We start from the raw sequence: 14,456 nt of genomic DNA on the forward strand, positions 1-14,456 counted from the left end.
TATCTTGCCTACATAAGGTACTAAGAAAAACTGTACTTTTCCAGATGCAACAAGTATCAAATGAATGTACAAAATTTGACAAATAGAAAAACCACATGAGAATAACTTTAAAAAATATACTAGAAAAAAATGAAAAATTGTGAACCTAAGGAAAATTATTTATGACTGGTAAACAAAACTGTAGCAGATCTAGTGAGCACTGGTGATAAAACTGAAAATGGAGATCTATCAATGAGCATTCCATGTGGATTTCCACACAAATGGGAGGCAGTAGTTGCAGCTTTGTGCAATTTGCCAGACAGTGATTTTATGTGTGCTAAAATTAAAGGCATCTGCTTGCTGAATATGCTACATATAATAAGTATAATGAAGATAAACATCACGCAATGTCCTTTAAAATTACTACTGGTAATCAAACGTTGCGAAAAACGTTACTTACAGAACAATGCGTCAAGGGCAGGAACAAATGAAGAAAGAAGCAATATGAAAAGGTACTTTTGTTTGTTACAACTGTCACAAAGTCAGTCACAAATCCAGAAACTGCCCTAAAAATACTGAAACTTAAAAAAGGGAAAGAGAAATGAGGTGCTGATTAGAGATGGGAGATCCGCTCCTGAACTGATTCATAGAGTTGAATCTTTCAAAGGAGTGAACACTCAATGATTCAGAAAAAAAAAGAACGGTAGCTCCAAACGTTTCCCACAGCAGAAACACACACACACACACACACACACACACACACACACACACACAGAGAGAGAGAGAGAGAGAGAGAGAGAGAGAGAGAGAGAGAGAGAGAGAGAGAGAGAGAGAGAGTCGAAGCAGATCAGCGGGGCCACTGCTGGTCAGAGCACACTGCACGCCACACAACACAGCCAGCGCCGGCCTCTGCCCTGCTTCCGCCTTGGCTACGTGCACTGTGCAGTGCCCCTTTGGATTTTGTTTTTCACATATGCCGTGCCGTCTCTGTGCTTCCTCTGCCGCGTGCAGTGTCTGGCACAGCTTAACTTAGCATCGCACTCCGCCGGCGATAGTTTCAGTCACACGTCCTGCCCTCTGGGCAGTTGATGCGAGCAACAGGACCGAGAGCCTCCTAGCGGAGAACATAAGAACTACTTGCAACAACCTGCTCGCAAGAGAACGGACGATTTTCGGGTGACTGGCGGCCGTTCACCGCTCCCCCCACCCTCTTAACTCGCCCGCTCAACTCTCACCCTACCGTTCTCGACTCTAGCCAGAGCGTTGAGCAAAGCAACTCGGGTGTCACTCTGGTCTCTGCGGTGTTAGCTCATGCGGTAGTACAGCTCGCGGCTCGACCTGCTTGACTCAGCGCCTCTGCATCGTCTCTACTGGATATTGTTCTTCGTAATAATACCGCTATGTATATTACATTATTATGTTATGTATACATCATTTGTTTTTATTTTATTTTTACTTGCTTAAACTGATCAGATTAGGTCCCTGACGACTCCTTTTACTATAGGATTTTTTATCACGGACATTCGAATTTACGCTTTAATTATGAGCGAACCCATAATTGTATCGCAAAATGTGATACACCAATATTTCCCTTGTTTTATTCTGTGTAAGGCTATATGCAGCACCTTAGTCTTACAGTCAAATTTATATATATTTTTTTCTTATTCTGGTGCGGATTTTGTGATTTAAGGGGTCTTCAGAAGGAAACGTTCACTTTAAAAATATATGGCTTGCGATGTATTCGTACGAGGTTAATGAAATTTTAATACATTATAGCCAAATATATTGTTAACGTAAATATCAAGTTACGACACTTTACTATCACCCAAAAAACCACGATAGTGCAAAATAAATCAATAAGCAAAAACTTTGTCATATCATGGAAATTTCAATATACAATACAAAATTCTTACTCATTATCTGTGTTACTTGAAAATAGGATCAAATAAGATCAAAATACAGGTATAGTAAACCAAGTTTAAAGGGCAACATGCCTTCCATTTATTTTCTATTGTGAATGAGTGATGAGTCATGAAAAAGAGCAAGTTCATTTCATGGAGTGAACAGTTCTGATCCGATCTCTGAAAAGAACAGTTTTGCCCATCTCTAGTGCTGACAGCAGGAGTGCTTCCTGAGGCACAGTTACTTTGAATAGTGATTACTGGATAGTGAATCCCGAGGCAACAAATCATATGGTTCCAAATGAAAAATAATTTTTCAGCTATTGATAAAAATATTTTACCTGGTGGCAGAAAAATTAAAGCTGTGAAGAAAGATACACTAAGAGTGAAAATAACTGACAACAATGTTAGGGCCAAAGAATTTTAAGCTAAAATACACCACTTGTTATTAAGATCAACCATGTAATCTTATCAGTGAGTAGCTCACTGAAGGTAAAGTTGCTGTACTTCTTCATTATTATGATCCACAGCCTGAGACTGCAGTCATGTGTGTGAGAGTTGCATTTGCGTGAGCGTGTATGTCTGTGTTTGCAATCTAACTCTGAAGAAGACCTTACTGGCCGAAGGCTATTATTTGTGATAGTCTTTTTGTTGTGCTTATCTGCAACTCAACAGCACCGATATGTGGTGAGTAGCAACTTTCCTTTTCGTACGATTGTTACATTCCATGCTAGATTTTTTCCATGGTTTGATCACGTATATTGGTGATTGTTAGCTGCAACAGGCAGAAGACACGCTTTGTTGGCGCTGCACATTTTATAGGTTTTGACAGAGGTAAGCTCACACTGTAGATTCTTCTTGGGGAATGTCAGCGTAGAAATGTACACAGAAACAGCTAAGTGAAAAATCCATGCAACATACGCATTTATTTGTATATAAAAGACGACTTTGGGATTTTCCTTTGTGAGACCATGTGTAACACATTCGTATGCCAATCTGAACTTCTAGTTTCACATATTGCTTCTGTATAATATTTTATTGATTGTATTAATATCCATTTACATTGTGATATACTGTGAAACTTCGAACATTCACGAGTGTTACAATAAACTCTTACTGTTATTGTCAACTGTAGGCTTATACTTAACAGTGCTCTTTCAAAATTTTTGAGGGCAGTAGGCCTATCATTGTTCAAAATGATCGTTCTCTAATTTTATTGTATTATTATGTGAGAAATTGGTTATGTTTGAGAATTTTTGGGTACTTAGAAAATTTGTTGATACCGGTGTTTTGGATACGTAACCTATTTCATGGTATATCAGAGTTTGTGGTTCAGTGTTACTGTCAAAGAATATATCACTCTACAGTTCACTGTATATCAATGAAAAAAAAAGAGTTTCTGAGAATTTTGAACGCTACCATTTTCCTTTGCATAATCTGTGACTAATCTGTAGTAACTCAGTTTTTGCAATTTAATTACTGTATCAGATATTCTACCTAACATCTAGTTTTCAATTAAAGAGTAGCAGCTCTCTATGTTACCTACATTTATCATAAATTAACTCTGTTTTCGAGTTTGTTAACGACTATAATTAACCTCAAATCGTTTTGGGAAACTAATCTCTACCACAGGTTTGTGTGTTGCCTTAATAGAAATCTTGTTTTGTGTATTTGCTTTAATTCTTATAGGGCATTGTCAACTTTATAGCTCAACAGACTGAAACACTTGACAGATTGAAAGGCTCAACATACTGATAGATGATCAGTGGGCTTAATTTAAAGTTACTTGATCACTGCCTTGTAACATGTTGCACCAGGCAAAATGCAGCCCCACAGTGAATGCTGTTCTCAAACACAGGACGAGTCAGTTGACATTCGTTAGCAGCTGGAAGTTGCCCCAAATACTCTCAAACAATTGGCAGCTGCTGCGAATCGGTGTGTTGAAAGAGCTCCCAAGAGTTATGTATCTATGATACCGGTTCCAGAGGTACCTCAAGTACTATCATCTACTGTGTATCCTATCTCCTCTGCAGAAAGTACAGGTTCTGTTATTACTCGTCCACTTAACTGCAAGTGGTGTGCCAATGATAGATCTTGACATTCTGCACAAGGTGGATGGGGACCAGGGAGGAATTAGGGTGTGGTACTGATCCCATTAACCAACAAGTTTGAGTGCTGTCTTTCACTGAAAGTGAAACCGAGCCAATGGGACTCACTTCATCTGTTTTGGGGAAACTTGTTCTGTCCGGTGTCAACGGGAGGCAAACACAAAGGGCTAGGGGTCTATTAAGCACTGACAGTTCAAACATATGGTGAATGATGGTACCCATTAGAGAAATGGCAGCAAGCGACAGAAAAGGACACCAGATGCACTAAGTGTGTATGCATGGTGGCCTCATTCAATAGGTCAAAGAGGCTAGTCCAGCAGCCACTGATGAAACCGGGTGCAACCAACTGCAGATTGTGGTGCACGTTGGAACAAATTATGACTGTGCAGAGCGGATGGGGGCTAGGGAGGACTTAGGGTGTTGTACCAATCTCCCTAAGCAACAAAGTTGAGGCCCGGCTCCAAGGTCATACTTGGGTCATTCCAGCGACTGGCAGAGAAGACTGAGCAGGCCAGCCTTGAGCATGTAGTTTCAACGAAGTTCACAATTTGCATTATCCCCAGAATTGATCATGACCCTTTGGTACCGAGTCAAGTGGAAGGACTCAACCAGAGACTTTGAAGGTTCTATGCCAGGCAGACTGTGACTTCCTGAACCTGTGCCATAAGGTTCAGAACTGTAGGGTCCCCCTGAATAGGTCAGTTGTGCACTACACATGAGAGGCTGCTACTCAGGTAAACTGACTGTATTAAAATCAAAATGGTTCAAATGGCTCTGAGCACTATGGGACTTAACTTCGGAAGTCATCAGTCCCCTAGGACTTAGAACTACTTAAACCTAACTAACCTAAGGACATCACATACATCCATGCCCGAGGCAGGATTCGAACCTGCTACCGTATTGGTCGCGCGGTTCCAGACTGTAGCGCCTAGAACAGTTCGGCCACTTTGGCCGGCTGTATTAAAATCCTAATAGTTAACTGCCAAAGCCATTGCAACTAAGTGCCCAAGTTTGAAGCACTCCCGAAATGCAGAAACTAGGTTGAAAACTGAAATTGATAGCAGTGAGATTTTAGGAGAATATTCGAGTGTATATAGAATGGATAGGGTAACAGGAAATGGAGGTGGTGTATTTGTCACGGCAAACAAGAAACTCAAATCCACCAAGATAGAAATTGAAGCTGTATGTGAGATTGTTCAGGCAAGACTCAGTATCAGGGATAGGCATAAAATGATAATTGGATCCTTCTATTGCCCACCAGACTCATCACCTGAGGTAACTGAAAACTTTATACAAAATCTCATTTCACTTGTACCTAAGTTCCCGAGCCATACTGTAATCATCGGTGGAGGCTTTAATCATCCAACAATTAACTGGTAAAATTGCAGTTTTGTCAGTAGTGAGCATGATAAGACAGCCTGTGAAACATTACTAAATGCCTTCTCTGAAAACTACCTAGAGCAGATAATTAAGAACCCCACTCATGATGAAAATATATTGGTTCTAATGGCAACAGACAGGCCTGACCTCTTTGAGGATCAAAAGTGGTATCATTATCATGATGTGGTTGTGGTAACAGTGATTAGCACAGCACAAAGGACAACTAAAACAAGCTGAAAGATATATTTATATATTCACTATAGTAGATAAAAATTCAGTAGTGTCATATCTGAAAGAGGAACCTGAAACTTTCAGCACAGGGCTGGAGCATGTAGAGGAACTATGGCTCAAGTTTAAAAGAGTAGTTGATCCTGTATCAGATAGTGAAACTTTCAGCACAGGGCTGGAGCATGTAGAAGAACTATAGCTCAAGTTTAAAAGAGTAGTTGATCCTGTATCAGATAGATAGGTACCTAGCAGAACAGTTCATCATGGGAGGGAACCTCTGAGGTACACGACCACTGTAAAGAAACTTCTAAAGAAACAGAGTTTATTACATAACAGGTGTAACATGAAGCATACAAGTAAGTTGCTGAATGAAAAGCACTTGGCTGACAAGACAGCAATGTGTGATGCCTTCAATGACTATCGTATGTACGCATGTGCATTCTCATGTCCACACGTTGCCTCATTGCACAAGCAGTCTGTTATGAATTCCCTTCTTTGCTTGGGAGCTTGTGTTGCATTATTGTGATGAAAAGGTGACAGAAAAAGAATACACAAAAGCAACTGTACGTAAAGAAGTATATAAACAACATAAGTACAAAAAATACAAAGTGATGTCAACATTTTGTCTGCAAATTTCAGTAGACCACAATGAGATTTTAGATTTTTTGCTTCGGAAATTGCAGTGTTAAGGCTGGCAATAAAATTCGTTTATCTAGAAACTGTCAACTTATATACTCATTCAAATTATTTATTCTTCATTTCAAAACAAAGCATTTCAATTCTACCAAATTTATAACTTGTAACATGGAATAATTGCAATTTTTATTTGATTGCTTTAACCTCTTTTTACTGTAGGAATCACCTAAGCTTGTAATTATTAGCATATTTTGTTCCTTTACGATATTACAATTTGTATCTATTAGCATCTGTAAGCACAGTTCTAATGTATAATTATGACTCGTTTCCATACCCATGCAATTCTCTTGCATACTGGATCAATGGAATGTGAACAAATAAATAAAAATGAAACTGATTATTCCTGAAACTGGGAAATACTTCAGGGAGATTCTTAATTGTTTAGTGAAGGTTAATTTACTTTCAATGTATCATTTGTATTTAATCATGAAATATGGAAAATCGGGATGGAATGTAACAATATTATGAAAATAGTAATTGCTATTCACCACATAACGGAGATGATGAATTACAGACACGCACAACAAAAAGACCATCAGAAAGTGAGCTTTCAGCCAACAAGACCTCTGTTGAAAACAGACTATTTCCAATGAAGGGCTTGTTGGCCAAAAACTCATTTTCTGATAGATCTTTTTTGTTTGCATATCCGCAACTCAGAATCTCCACTATATGGTGTGTAGCAACTATCCTTTTCAAAATATTGTGATCATGAAATACAATATGTAGATTACCATCCTTGGAATCAACACATTTGGGAATTTCATAGATACCAGAATCCACAAGGAGGAAGATTGCCCACCCACCTTTCATCAATGAGCTCCATTTCTATTTTAGTACTTTGCTGAGGAGCTACACATACCCCATCACTTCTTTTGTTCAGATGTCAAGCTCTTCAGTTGTGCTTTTAAGTCACTATAGCATGAATATTCATCCACAGTTGTCAGATAAACTTTTCATAAATTTTTGGCTTATTCATTTCAGTTCTTCTACCTCAAAACTTATGGTCTCTTATTCTTTACAGAAATATGATCAGAGACTTTTTGTCTAATATGCAATGCTTAGCAGAACACATCTCAAATTTTTATTCAAATGATCTTCAAAAGCAGCAATCCACATGACTTTTCCTTTGTCTGTAATTGTCTATCAACTTAAATGTGCTTCCTCTGGAGTCAACAGACATTATTGCACATAAATTGCTTTACAGCATAACTCAATACACAGTTCACACTCAAACACTTATGGGCCCCAGCTGCCTGTTGTCTGCTAAAAAGAGCAAAAATTCCCATCAAAATGGAGGTAGAAATGCACTCTATGCATGGCCTCCATTTCCAGAAAATTATGCATGGACAAATGTGCCTGCATAGTTACGCTGTTGCAGTACTCAATTCCGGCACTCAGTTTATTAAACTCTTGCCAGCAACTGCAACTACTACAGTTGGAAAACACTGGTGGAATTTGCATGACACACAATATGAGTTCAAGCTCTGAAAAAACAAGAGCATCAATGAGTATACTGGGCATCGAGAGTCAAACTTGGTTATAAATACTGGTGTGAGACCAATAATAGTTCACAGTCTGGTTGGAATCCAAACAGCGAGAACACATAACAGCAACCCACAGCAACTGAAGAAGACGACTGGGTCAGTTGTTGAAATAGTGTGCATAAAGTGGAAAAAATGAATTGGCAAAATACCTGGAAGCGCAAAATTAAAGGCAGTATGTCTCTTGCATGTCTTGCAGGACCAGGTCTCATGTGAAATGAAGTTTAACGGTGGAATACAATATGTGAGACTTGGACTCATGAGCTGAAACATTATGACCACCTTCTTAATAACTTAGTTGCCCTTATGTGGAATGAAATACATTGTTGACTCTGTGTTTCAGGGATCTGACAGTTTGTTGGTAGGTTTGAGGAGGTGGCATTAGATGCCTATGCACAGTTCGTGTAATTCACGTAAATGATGGGCCTCTGGTTTGTGAATGCGGTGATGCTGCCTGACAACAACCCAGGTGGGTTCCATAGGATTTACGTCAAGTGAATCTGGTCGACAAAACATCAACATGAGTTCACTGTAATGCTCCTCAAACCATTGCAGCACGGTTCTGGCTCGAAGACATGGGCAATTATACTGCTGAAAGATGACATAGCTGTCGGGAGAGACATCAAGCATGAAGGGATGTAGGCAGTTCGCAGCTATAAGCATGTCTTTGACTACTACCACAGGTCCCATGCAAGCACAGGAGAATGTCTCCCATAGCACAATACTGCTCCCACCAGCCTGTGTCCATGGCACACTGCTTGTTTCAAGCCACCGTTCACCTTCATGATGGTGTCCTTGGAGACAACCAGTAACTTAGTGTAGCAAAAATGTGATGCACCTGAAGAGCAGACACAATTCAATTGATTGACAGTCAAATCCCCAATGCCCACTGCAACTGTAACTGGTGATGTCGTTGGGTCATCCTATGAACCTGCAGGGATGATCTGCTGTGGAGCTTGATGTTCAACAATGTATGATGAACAGTGCACGCTGAATCATTTGTGCATGCACCAGAATTGTGCTCTTCGAGCAGAGATGCCACAGATCACAATCTATCCTATTGCACAGAGCAGACAAGCCTTCAAACCCCATTTTTTGTGAAGAGCCCTGGACATCCAGCAATTTAGCACCTAGTGGTAGTTTCACTGTCCTCCTACCTCTTCCCATATATGCTCATAACAATAGCATGTGAACATTCGACCAGCTTTCGACATTTTCTAGATGCTCGTTCACAAGCTCTGTGTAATAATAATCTGCCCTTTGTCAACATCACTTATGTCAATGGATTTTCCTGTTTGCAGCCCATATCTTTGCTAGGGTGATCCCCGTCCGTGTCTGCTCCACTTAAATACTGCTGTTACTATGTCACATGACTGTAAAGCACCAGATGGCATCCAACACCACTCTTGGCAGTGGTCATAATGTTTTGGCTGATCAGTGCGTGTTGGTTGGATTTTAGTCTCATCCCATACTTCAGTGTATCACTTGGCTGAGAGATCTGGACCCTTCTTTCTCGATACGAAACAAACTATATGGGCAAACATTTGCACTTCTTGCATTCTGATGTAAATATGTACGTGTACTAATTTGAAGAAAACTGCCATATAAATGGATTTTTATTTATTTCAATTTTTTATTGAAGAGAACTGGAAACGTGTAAGAAACAAGAAGAAGAAAATAAAAATTACAAATAAAATAGAATTAAATACAGCATATTTTTTTAATTTAAATATTATCTAAAAACTATTTAACAATGCAAATCAAACAAAATTATATAGGGAAGTGAAAAAATAAATAATAATTTGATATTGTTACCATGTGTTTCGACCATCCTGTCCAGCTTCTGCTTGCCCTGGTGTATCACTGCTAATAGTGATTTCTTTCACCTTAGACCAGGTGTTACTTTTGGAAGCTACATTCCCCTTTACTTTGCTGCCAGTCACAGAGCTTTGCACTGTAGAAGTTTTATGGCTACTTGGTTCTGTTCCCAATTTGAGAAAATCATTCAGGTTGTTATTTTCCTTGTTACTGTCTGATAAACCAAACCTTTTGTGCCTTGGTGAATCTATAAAAGCCTCATGTGAACTGGAATTGGCAGCTATGTACGATTCCACTGTGAACAAATTACAACACACACACTGTAAAGCAGCTTCTGGTAAAAGAGTTACTCTTGTATTCAACATTGATGGCGAGATGCACTTTTCATTTTCCTGAATTAATCTCAAATCAGTTTACAAAATTATTGCGCGCGCGCGCGCACACACGCGCACACACACACACACACACAATGCATATGTTACCCATCCTACTGGATATTTCCCCTTTCGATTTGAGTTTCATGACAACATCAAGGCCATTTTTAAAACTTGAGTATTAGTATGATTTGGCAAGGACAGAAGAAAGAAAAGATTGTGGGTTTAGTGAAAGACTCATACAAGTATGCTCCTAAAATTATCCCAGGAATTTGACTGTTACTCTAATATATCACTTGTCCAATGATTTTTCACTACATTATCTAGCCCTGCATTACCAATTTACGTGAACTTCTGACAATTGCTGTCATTCTAGACAAAGAGCTCTCCTGCATGTTTGTGAGAAAAACTAACAGCACAGATGTTGAAACTGTTTGACAGGAAATGTCAACACACAGAAACTATTAGGACTGAGAGTTAATACTGGTAACTATTCCCATTCACATTAAGACGTTAGGGAAAAATATAAATGCTCTATACTTCTCTTTCAAATATGTTTCTTGGCAAGAATGTATTCCAGATGATAATGTATGAGGCTTTCATTCTTAAAAACTCAAAATCTCTCCTAAAAGACACGTCTTACTGGTTTCTGTAAATGTGGAAGATGTGTACCTCATTTACATCATTATTTCCATGGCCCTGGCCAATTAAATACAGTTGGCACACAGATATATTTAGAGGTGAATAACACGGATAAGGAATTTTAAGGAAGAATATAAATAAAACATGATTTCTAAAGTACGTTGACGGCAAAAGGAAAGGCATCACCAAGAAGGGGTTATCAACAAAAGTTGGTAAGTGTGTTCCTACCTCTGAATGATGATGCCTGTTTAGATTTTGCACCTGTCGCTAGTAGTGCTACTATGAGTAGGCAAATCAGGTTTGTTTTAAATACATGTTGTAACTCTTGTGAAGTTGAGATTGTAGGTTGTGAGCAGATACTGGTGATATTAGTCAAAAATACCTTTAAGGTGACAAAGACACCATTATCAACAACTCACTGAGTTTGAACGAGGACATATAATATGGATTTCCATAGCTTTGCACTCTAGAAGTTTTATGACTATTTGGCACTGTTGCCAATTTGAGAAAATCAGTTAGGATGTTAATTTTCCTTGTTATTGTCCAATAAAGTAAACTTTTAGTGCCTTGGTGAATCTATAAAAGCCTGGATATTCCCCCCATAATACTGCAGACAGACTTGCAGGAATGTAGGCACCGTATAAGATTGCTGACAGCTGTGGTCACGAGAGTAGAGTCGCAAGAAGGTTGGGCTCTGGATGGGCACATGGCACTAGCGAGAGGGAAGACCACTGTGTTCAGCATATTGCTCTGGCAAATTTTACAGCATCTGCAGCAGATACTGAAGCAACAGCTGGCACCAGAGTGACACAATGAACAACTGCTTACTTCAAGGACAGCTCTGAGCCAGGCACACTGCAGGCTGAATTTCAATGACCTCAAACCATCAACACATGCGACTTCAATGGTCTCAAGCAAGAGCTCATTGCAGGGGAGGGTGGAGGTCTGTTGTGTTTTATGATGAAAGCTGGTTCTGCCATGGTGACAATGATGGCCGTGTGTCAGTTAGAAGGAGGCCAGTTGCGGGCCTGTAACCATTCATGAACAGCATTCCAGGGACAGTTTTCCAACAGGATAACACTCGCCCACTTGCCATACAAACGTATTCACAAAATTCCATTACTATATGTTAACCCTTTAACTGCTGTGGACATGTTAACACATCCAGAACAGTTAAAGGATTAATTATTTTTTCGGATTGTGATTTTTTTCCGTCAGCATATAGCATGAAAGGCATTCCTAACAAAATCATGGTACTTGTTAGTAAAGGGTAAGACATTACATTATACTACCACACCACTTTCAATATTTACTAACTGCAGAAAGGTAGTATACTTTTGGGCCCGCAGGCCCTCTCTTATGTAACTAAAATTTATGTTTTGGTAAGCTCAGTGCCTCAAGAGACAAGGGTCATCATGCAGTGAGGAACAAAAAGGTCACTGAATGTATTCCTCACTGACATCAAAGAATAAAATAACATCATATCAATGAGTCTGACCAGGGCAGACTGATTCGACTCTGGGAAATTTGTGTCCTACCATGACATTTCAACTTGACCAGCCTTCACAGTTATCCATTAGCAGAACCAGATGACTGAAGAAAATCGTATGTAGCAATTACAAGGTACAGGACTATGAATGTAACTACAGTACAGAATGAGTGCTACCTTTGTCATCCTGGCTATACATCTTAGTCCAGTGTTACCTCAACACTGGAGCACTGCAACAGATGTGATCCAGTCTGCACTGATAATTAAATACCATCCCATCTGTCGAGAGATAGATTGTACCACGTCAGTTTCCATTGACCAATGGTCCCAGATCAATGGGCACATTTGCACATTTATTACTGGGCTGAGCACCAAACACAGTGTTTTTGAGTTCTGTCTTACTCTGTTCTACTGAGATACGGTGCTGGCCTTAATCTGGCAGCTTTTACTGTTGAGTGTACACACAAAAAATGCTTAGTGTGATGGTTTGGGGTATAATTTGATATGAATTTCTATTTACTGGGAACCAGCTGAATGGCAGAATGCACGCCATCATTTTTTGAGGCACATGCACACCATCATTTTTTGAGGCACATGCAGTCCTTCTGGGAACTTCAAATGCTGCATTTCAGCAGGACAATCCCTAGCATGGTGTGACAAGAAATGGGACAAATTGGAGACAGTAATACACACTGTGTAATTACAATGACGACTATAATGTTTAATATTTGCCCATATTTTAAACTGGATTAACCTGGCAGCTTTCACACTGGAGGGGGGAAAAAAGTTAAAATTACAATATTCAATTACAGATTAATAAAAGAAGTCTGTAATGAAGAGAGAATGTATCTACAATTACAAATGTAATTATATTTCAAGACAAAATCAAACTGGTAATTGCAAAAATAAATAGGCCCTAGCCATTTTTATTGGAAAAATTAAATAACATAAAAAAACTTATATCGCTGGACTATATGTATGTCAAGTGAAATCTACGATACTCTGGTACAAAAATAAGTACACATCAGGAGTAAATGAAAACAATAGCTGCAACACGACATTATTTATGAGTCATTGACTTTCTCATCTTCTCACCCAATTTTTGAACAGTAAAATACTCTTCCAGAATTTTACAATCAACGCTACCACTGTCTTTGAAACTAACAGCAGAAAGAGGTGCAGAACTTGGACTTGCAATTATCTCCAAATTTTGTAAAATGTGTTGTGATCTTCAGGCCAAAGACTGTTTTACTGCAGCTCTCCACACTAGCCTACCCTTTGCAAGCCTCTTCATCTTGGATTACTACTGCAACCTACATACATATGAAGCAGCATACTGTGCTCAGGCCTTGGTCTCCGTCTACAATTTTCCCCACACGCCCCTCCATTAGCAAACTGACAATCCCTTGATCTCTCAGGATGTGTCCAATCAATAACCCCTTCTTTTTATAAAGTATACCCTAATGTTCTTACCTCTCAAGTTTGATTCAGCACGCCTTCATTAGTTATCTAATCTGTCCAATACATCTTCAGTACAACATTTCAAAAATTGCTATTTTCTTCTCGTCTGACCAGTTTATTGTCCAAACTTTACTTCCATACATGGCTACATCCCAGGCAAATATCTTCAGAAATGACTTCCTAACATTAAATTTATATATGATGTTAACAAATTTCTGTTTCACACTGTTTGGGCACTGTTCTTTTTATCATCTTGATTATTTTTAATGTCCCATTTCCGAATCTAATTCCTTCGTATTGATTGATTTACCTCAAGTACATGAACCATTACCCTTGTTTTACTTATAACCTCTTTTCAAGACAGTATCCATTTCATTCAATTGATTTTCTAAGCCCTTTCCAGTTACTGACAAAATTACAATGACATTGGCAAAGCTCAAAGTCCCCCCCCCCCCCCCCCCCCCCACACACACACACACAAATTTTAATTCTCTTATCAAATTTCTCCTTGGTTTCCTTCACAGCTTGCTCAATGTACAGATTGATTGGCATTGGGACTAGGCTACAACCGTCTCACTCTCTTCTCAACTACTTTATTTTATTCATGCCCATCAACTGCCATACTTGCAGTCTGCTTTTTGTACAAGACACAAATAACCTTCTGCTCTCTGTATTTTATTTCTGCCACTTTCAGAATGATGAGTTTATTCCAGTATGGACTATGAAAATTTTGAACCTCATCTATAAGCAATAAACCTAGGATTCCCTTTCCTCAATGCCATAGGATCAGTTTTGCCTTATGTACTCCTAGTCTACTTTGCTTATTTTCAATCACTTAC

The 14,456-nt window shown here is 39.1% G+C and overlaps 1 protein-coding gene across 3 annotated transcripts in view; it reads right to left on the reverse strand.

The window, feature by feature from the left end:
* The window catches only part of LOC126354915 (breast cancer type 1 susceptibility protein homolog), a 245,320-nt gene that overhangs the window by 188,270 nt on the left and 42,594 nt on the right, over positions 1-14,456 (reverse strand). For all 3 annotated transcript variants that reach the window (XM_050004985.1, XM_050004984.1, XM_050004986.1), the window contains exon 3: positions 9,649-9,946. In XM_050004985.1, the coding sequence (XP_049860942.1) occupies positions 9,649-9,946 (298 nt within the window). The remainder of the gene's footprint in view (positions 1-9,648; positions 9,947-14,456) is intronic.

Source organism: Schistocerca gregaria, chromosome 3 (assembly GCF_023897955.1).
Source record: "Schistocerca gregaria isolate iqSchGreg1 chromosome 3, iqSchGreg1.2, whole genome shotgun sequence".
NCBI classification, from domain to species: domain Eukaryota; kingdom Metazoa; phylum Arthropoda; class Insecta; order Orthoptera; family Acrididae; genus Schistocerca; species Schistocerca gregaria.